This window comes from Babylonia areolata, chromosome 34, assembly GCF_041734735.1.
Source record: "Babylonia areolata isolate BAREFJ2019XMU chromosome 34, ASM4173473v1, whole genome shotgun sequence".
NCBI lineage: Eukaryota > Metazoa > Mollusca > Gastropoda > Neogastropoda > Buccinidae > Babylonia > Babylonia areolata.
The window spans coordinates 5,777,674-5,785,173 of NC_134909.1; the positions used below are offsets into that span (position 1 = coordinate 5,777,674).

General features: G+C 45.8%; 1 protein-coding gene across 1 annotated transcript in view; it reads left to right on the top strand.

Annotated features, from left to right (window-relative positions):
- Positions 1–7,500, top strand: part of LOC143277647 (uncharacterized) — a 17,760-nt gene that overhangs the window by 8,442 nt on the left and 1,818 nt on the right. The window contains exons 9-15 of the mRNA XM_076582538.1: positions 674–828; positions 1,313–1,486; positions 2,164–2,197; positions 3,073–3,134; positions 3,371–3,445; positions 5,957–6,043; positions 7,096–7,500. The exon at positions 7,096–7,500 is cut by the window's right edge and continues 1,818 nt beyond it. Of these exons, the coding sequence (XP_076438653.1) occupies positions 674–828; positions 1,313–1,486; positions 2,164–2,197; positions 3,073–3,134; positions 3,371–3,445; positions 5,957–6,043; positions 7,096–7,163 (655 nt within the window). The 3' untranslated portion in view covers positions 7,164–7,500. The remainder of the gene's footprint in view (positions 1–673; positions 829–1,312; positions 1,487–2,163; positions 2,198–3,072; positions 3,135–3,370; positions 3,446–5,956; positions 6,044–7,095) is intronic.

The window sequence follows — 7,500 nt, forward strand, 5'->3', positions numbered from 1 at the left end:
TGACAGTGGTCTGTTTAGGTGGGTACTGTGACGTGTGAGAGTGGTCTGTTTAGGTGGGTACTGTGACGTGTGGTACTGGTCTGTTAAGGTGGGTACTGTGACTGTGACAGTGGTCTGTTTAGGTGGGTACTGTGACATGTGACACTGGTCTGTTTAGGTGGGTAGTGTGACGTGTGACAGTGGTCTGTTTAGGTGGGTACTGTGACGTGTGACAGTGGTCTGTTTAGGTGGGTACTGTGACGTGTGACAGTGGTCTGTTTACGTGGTTCATGTGACGTGTGGCAGTGGTCTGTTTAGGTACATGCTGTAACGTTTGACACGCCTTGTGAATATGGCTGTTGGACACCCCTGACCAGTCCTGTCGTAGCGTTCCAGTTCAGGAAAGATGGCAACAAAGTTGTGAATGAGAGACCAGCTTGTTTCCCAGAAGACAGTTTCAGCAGGATGATATGGACAAAGAAACAAGAAATGGTTCAGCACTATAGATGTGTAAGTGTGTATCATGCACTGAACAGATCTCGCAGGAATATTCTTGAATCAGTCATCTGATTTTGTGTTAGATTTGGTAGCATAACATATATGAAAAACTGAAACAGAGAGAATTTCGTCAGTTGACAGTTTTTTGTGTGTTGTTTTAGGGGAAACCCTCGAGAAATGTCGTTTGCTTTGACAGGTTGAACTGCGAGGAGACAACAGTGGTTTACAAGACAAGCTGTGTCATCATGGCCTCCAACGTCACTGAAGACACGGCAGGGTATTATAACGTGTCCATGTCAGCGTCCAAGGGAACTACCTCATTCGTGTTTCGCCTGAAGTTGTCGGTCAATGGTGAGATCAGTAACGATCATTCGTCATTTCAAAGTGACCAGTGTTATTTGACTCTTCTTTATTTTGCCTTCACGTGGTTTCTCTGCATTGTCAGTTGTATCTTTCTTTATCTATCCTCATCCTTGTATGTCTGTCTCCTCTCTCTCTCTCTTTCTCTCTCTCACTCTCTCTCCCCTCTCTCTCATTCTCTCTCTCCTCTCCCTCTCTCTGTCACCATCTCTCTCCTCTCTCTCTCAATCTCTCTCATGTCTCTCACTCGCTCACTATCTCTCTCCTCTCTCTCTCACTCTCTCTCTCCTCTCTCTCCTCTCTCTCTCACTCTCTGTCTCTCTTTCTCTCTCCCCCTCTCCATGTGCTTAAAGATGGCAAATTGATACCGTCAACAATAGTGACGACCCCTGAAGTAACTGAACGGAACTGAACTGTCGTGCGGGTCATACAATGATTAATATTTATCCGATTCCCATCTTGAAAGTGTCTACAGATAAGGAATCAGAAGATGGATCAGAAGATGGAGCAGTCAAGTGTTCCTGTGATGGATGTGACACGAAAGCCTGCTTTGGCATTGGGTTTGCTGCTGGATTTGGGACCATGCTTGCAGTAGTTGCTGGAGCTGTTTTCTGGTTATGGAGACACAAGTGGAGACTGCCCTGTGCTGGTAAGCCGTGTTCATCTCTGCACACACACATAACACTTCTTTCAGTGCAGTTTTGTAACCTGTCACACACACACACACACACACACACACACACACACACACACACACACACACACACACACACACACACACACACACACTTCTTCTTCTTCTTCTTCTACGTTCGTGGGCTGCAACTCACTCGTATGCACACGAGTGGGCTTTTACGTGTATGACCGTTTTTACCCCGCCATGTAGGCAGCCATACTCCGCTTTCGGGGGTGTGCATGCTGGGTATGTTCTTGTTTCCATAACCCACCGAACGCTGACATGGATTACAGGATCTTTAACGTGCGTATTTGATCTTCTTCTTGCATATATACACGAAGGGGGTTCAGGCACTAGCAGGTCTACACATAAGTTGACCTGGGAGATCGGAAAAATCTCCACCCTTTACCCACCAGGCACCGTCACCGTGATTCGAACCCGGGACCCTCCGATTGAAAGTCCAACGCTCTATCCACTCGGCTATTGCGCCCGTCACACTCTCACACAAACTTGCACACCACTTGAACTGGAAACATTTTTTATATGATGATCAACTTTTGTTAAAAGTGTGTGTGTGTGTGTGTGTGTGTGTGTGTGTGTGTGTGTGTGTGTGTGTGTGTGTGTGTGTGTGTTTGTTTGTTTGTTTCCAGGTGAAGAACTTGTTCACAAGACAACAGATGATCGGTATGTAATACACCTTTGCTTTCAATTTTCTCGCTTGCTTGGTTTGATAATTGCTTTCTTTTTTCTTCTCCTGTTTACATTCGTAATTAGTTACCTCAGAGTTTGTTTTCCGCTCAAGGACATTGATGCTTACTGGAATGTGAATAATCATGATTACCACTCCTCGAAATATATATATGTATATACATAGATAAAGTGTAATCACACAGTATTATGTATTCAGGCGTTGAAGTCTGCTCTGATAAAATCATAACTGATTTAATCAACTCATTTCCCAGTCCGTTTTGCATTTAAGACTTCCTCAAAAAACATCCGTTGATAAATATTACATGACAATCAGAATGCAGCCTCCACTTTATTCCAACAAATTCATGACTTGCAAATATTCGGCAAGAGCTCAGACTCTGGTTTTTCTTTGAGCAGATGGAAGTAGGTATTCTGTCAATGGTACAGTGTACATTCTACGTAATTGGAAATACACTGGTGGTAATGATGTTCTAATAGCTGTATTCAGAATTCACATGTCCTGTACACTCAGTTGTATCAGCACCTGAACTGTAGACTACATCAGACTCTGACAGAAGACTACATGAATGAATAAAGTAAAGAGCAATGATGAATCAAAGGGATGCAAAATGCTGACACGTTAATCTCTGCGTTGTGCTCGTGGTGTTTGTGTCACTGAAGCGAGACAGCACAGCCTTTCGGTGTGGGACCCCGCACTGCTAAGGAACAGACAGTGGTCAGTTGTGCAGGAGGTGCACTGCAAGATGCTGATAACTTCTCTCTTCACTTTGTTTTGCCACGTGGGTGTATCCTGTCAGCTGACAACATGTACGCTGTGATCTGCAAGCTGACTGCTGTATGATTTCCAGGGCTGTCAGAACTGAGGCCCCATTGGCAATGTCTACCATTGAAAGTGACGTGGCCACAAACGGTAAGATCTGCGACGCCCATGTCACATTAAATGCATGATTGTAAAATAAACATTTGTGTGTAAACACACACACACACACACACACACACACACACACACACACACATGTTCATACATACACACAAGCACACTCACACACACGCACACACACACACACACACACACACACACACACACACACACACACACACACACACACACACAGTGTGTCACAAGGTGAATGAATGCTGTTGCAGACACAGGGCCGTACGAAGATGTGAGGTCTGAGATCAGAGCTGTGTCTGAAGCTCCACACACATCACACACCTCAGGTAATGCTCCTCCTGTTCTTGGCTGAATGAATGAATGGATTGATCAAAAATCAATATTCGATAGATCGATTGATGAAAAGAAAAATGACTGTTATTGACCCTTTTTCCGTCTTAGTCGTTTTATCTTTCCTTCAAGTATTCCTTCACGTGTTTGTTTAATCACATAAACGCACACCTTTGTACACAAACACACAGTTGTGTGCTAATTTACATTGTAACGTTTTGGTTTTTCCTGTGTGGCTGTATTTCTCTTCATTGTTACGTGTTTCATCATACCTTCCTCTTCTGTGCCTGGTGGTGACCATGTTGCACCAGCTATGTCCTGGTGGTGTGCATGTTGCACCAGCTATGTCCTGATGGTGTCCATGTTGCACCAGCTATGTCCTGGTGGTGTCCATGTTGCACCAGCTATGTCCTGTTGGTGTCCATGTTGCACCAGCTATGTCCTGATGGTGTCCATGTTGAACCAGCTATGTCCTGTTGGTGTCCATGTTGCACCAGCTATGTCCTGGTGGTGTCCATGTTGCACCAGCTATGTCTTCCATGTTGCACCAGCTATTTCCTGGTGCTGTCCATGTTGCACTAGCTATGTCCTGGTGGTGTGCATGTTGCACCAGCTATGTCCTGGTGGTGTGCATGTTGCACCAGCTATGTCTTGGTGGTGTGCATGTTGCACCAGCTATGTCCTGTTGGTGTCCATGTTGCACCAGCTATGTCCTGGTGGTGTCCACGTTGCACCAGCTATGTCCTGGTGGTGTCCATGTTGCACCAGCTATGTTCTTGTGGTGTCCATTTTGCACCAGCTATGTCCTGGTGGTGTCCATGTTGCACCAGCTATGTCCTGGTGGTATCCATGTTGCACCAGCTATGTCCTCCATGTTGCACCAGCTATGTCCTGGTGGTGTCCATGTTACACCAGCTATGTCCTGGTGGTGTGCATGTTGCACCAGCTATTTCCAGGTGCTGTCCATATTGCACCAGCTATGTCCTGGTGGTGTGCATGTTGCACCACCTATGTCCTGGTGATGTGCATGTTGCACCAGCTATGTCCTGGTGATGTCCATGTTGCACCAGCTATGTCCTGGTGGTGTGCATGTTGCACCAGCTATGTCCTGTTGGTGTCCATGTTGCACCAGCTATGTCCTGTTGGTGTCCATGTTGCACCAGCTATGTCCTGTTGGTGTCCATGTTGCACCAGCTATGTCCTGTTGGTGTCCATGTTGCACCAGCTATGTCCTGGTGATGTCCATGTTGCACCAGCTATGTCCTCCATGTTGCACCAGCTATATCCTTCTCCGCCAGTAAGGGAATCTGCTGAGGTAAGTGTGTTGTTCAACATGACTGTAACACGTGGTGTGAGCTGTTCACTGTGTGTGTTGTTCAACATGACTGTAACACATGGTGTGAGCTGTTCACTGTGTGTGTTGTTCAACATGACTGTAACACGTGGTGTGAGCTGTTCACTGTGTGTGTTGTTCAACATGACTGTAACACGTGGTGTGAGCTGTTCCCTGTGTGTTGTTCAACATGACTGTAACACGTGGTGTGAGCTGTTCACTGTGTGTGTTGTTCAACATGACTGTAACACGTGGTGTGAGCTGTTCACTGTGTGTTTTGTTCAACATGACTGTAACACGTGGTGTGAGCTGTTCCCTGTGTGTTGTTCAACATGACTGTAACACGTGGTGTGAGCTGTTCACTGTGTGTTTTGTTCAACATGACTGTAACACGTGGTGTGAGCTGTTCACTGTGTGTGTTGTTCAACATGACTAACACGTGGTGTGAGCTGTTCACTGTGTGTTTTGTTCAACATGACTGTAACACGTGGTGTGAGCTGTTCACTGTGTGTTGTTCAACATGACTAACACGTGGTGTGAGCTGTTCACTGTGTGTTTTGTTCAACATGACTGTAACACGTGGTGTGAGCTGTTCACTGTGTGTTTTGTTCAACATGACTGTAACACGTGGTGTGAGCTGTTCACTGTGTGTTGTTCAACATGACTAACACGTGGTGTGAGCTGTTCACTGTGTGTGTTGTTCAACATGACTGTAACACGTGGTGTGAGCTGTTCACTGTGTGTTGTTCAACATGACTGTAACACGTGGTGTGAGCTGTTCACTGTGTGTGTTGTTCAACATGACTGTAACACGTGGTGTGAGCTGTTCACTGTGTGTTGTTCAACATGACTGTAACACGTGGTGTGAGCTGTTCACTGTGTGTTGTTCAACATGACTGTAACACGTGGTGTGAGCTGTTCACTGAGTGTGTTGTTCAACATGACTGTAACACGTGGTGTGAGCTGTTCACTGTGTGTTGTTCAACATGACTGTAACACGTGGTGTGAGCTGTTCACTGTGTGTTGTTCAACATGACTGTAACACGTGGTGTGAGCTGTTCACTGTGTGTGTTGTTCAACATGACTGTAACACGTGGTGTGAGCTGTTCACTGTGTGTTGTTCAACATGACTGTAACACGTGGTGTGAGCTGTTCACTGTGTGTGTTGTTCCAGACACAGGGCCGTATGAAGAGCTGAAGCCGATTGACATAGGACTGAAGTCTGTGTACAGTGCCATGTCTCCACCTCCACACACCTCGGGTAATTCTCCTCTGTGTGTGTGTGTGTGTGTGTGTGTGTGTGTGTGTGTGTGTGTGTGTGTGTGTTTGTGTGTGTGTGTTTGTGTGTGTGTGTGTGTGTGTTTGTTTGAATGAATGTTTCACACGGGCAGTGTTGCCTCAACACGCTCTTCCACACACATTCTTTTATGTGTGCATATTGTTTTCTTTGGCAGGTAAAACAAATAGGTGAATTTTCATTCATCTGTTAGTTATGTGGCGTGTGGTTCATTTGAACACATGCTATGATGTTTGGTTCTACCTGTTTCACTGTCTGTCTCTCCTGTCTCTACCTGTCTGTCCCTCGTCTCTCTATCTGTCTCTCTCATCTCTCCTTCTGTCTCTCCCATCTCTCTACCTGTCTCTCTCCCATCTCTCTACCTGTCTCTCTCCCATCTCTCTACCTGTCTCTCTCTCACTTTGTCTTTGTTTTTTTCACTCTCTGCCTCTGTCTCTCTCTTTATCTCCCCCTTCTCGCCCTTTGTCTGTCTGTGTCTCTGTCCCAGTCTCTCCCTGTGTTTGTCTATTTCCCATTGCCCCCCCACCCCCCACCCTCACCCCACACACACACACCCCTGTCCCCCTCATCCCCTTGTCTCTATCTCTGCCTGAATTGTACGCTCTGTCTGAGCATTCCCATGTTGTTTTCCAGGAACAGACGATGGTTATGAAATTCCAGCTAAAGATCCTGCGCCTGCTGCAGCATCACGGATTTGATTGGGAGTGGGACAATTCTTCTTCTTATTTTTCATTACTATTATTATCACCATTGTTTATTACTACTGGTTACTATTATTGTTATTGTTATCATCATCATCATCATCATCATCATTATCATTATCATCATCATCATCATCATCATCATCATCATTATTATTATCATTGGTGGTGGTGGTGGAGGTGTTGGTTTTGTTGTTTTTGTTTGTTTTGTTTTGTTTTGGTGGTGTTGTGTTACTGTGTTGCTGTTGCTGTTGTTGTTGCTGTTTATTGGCAGAGGGTTGCCGATAACAGCATTGTAATCTGCTTTCCCCTCAGCCTTTGTACTGGAACGAAGTGAGAAAGGGTACACATGCACAGACATCCCGAAGACCATTCCAAAGTGACTGAAACCAGAACCAGCCACAGTAGTGAAGGCAGTGCAGCACAAACTGAACTGTCATCAGCAGAGCATCAGCCTCCCAGGAAGACGAACACACTGCATGAACATTTACCGTCCACAGATGTGCACTGACGTCCGTCACTGAACACGGAGAAGGAAAGTGCATCACGGTGCCACACATGCATTTCCGTTTCCGGTGTTTATTATCCATGTACAACTAGCGTCACAGTCAGTACTGATGTAACAGGATGATTTGGAGCCACGTTGCCTTGAGGTGAAAGCCGTCACGTTTTGCACAGCACTGGGTTATTTTACTGGCACAAAGTGCGTGCAGCTGCCAG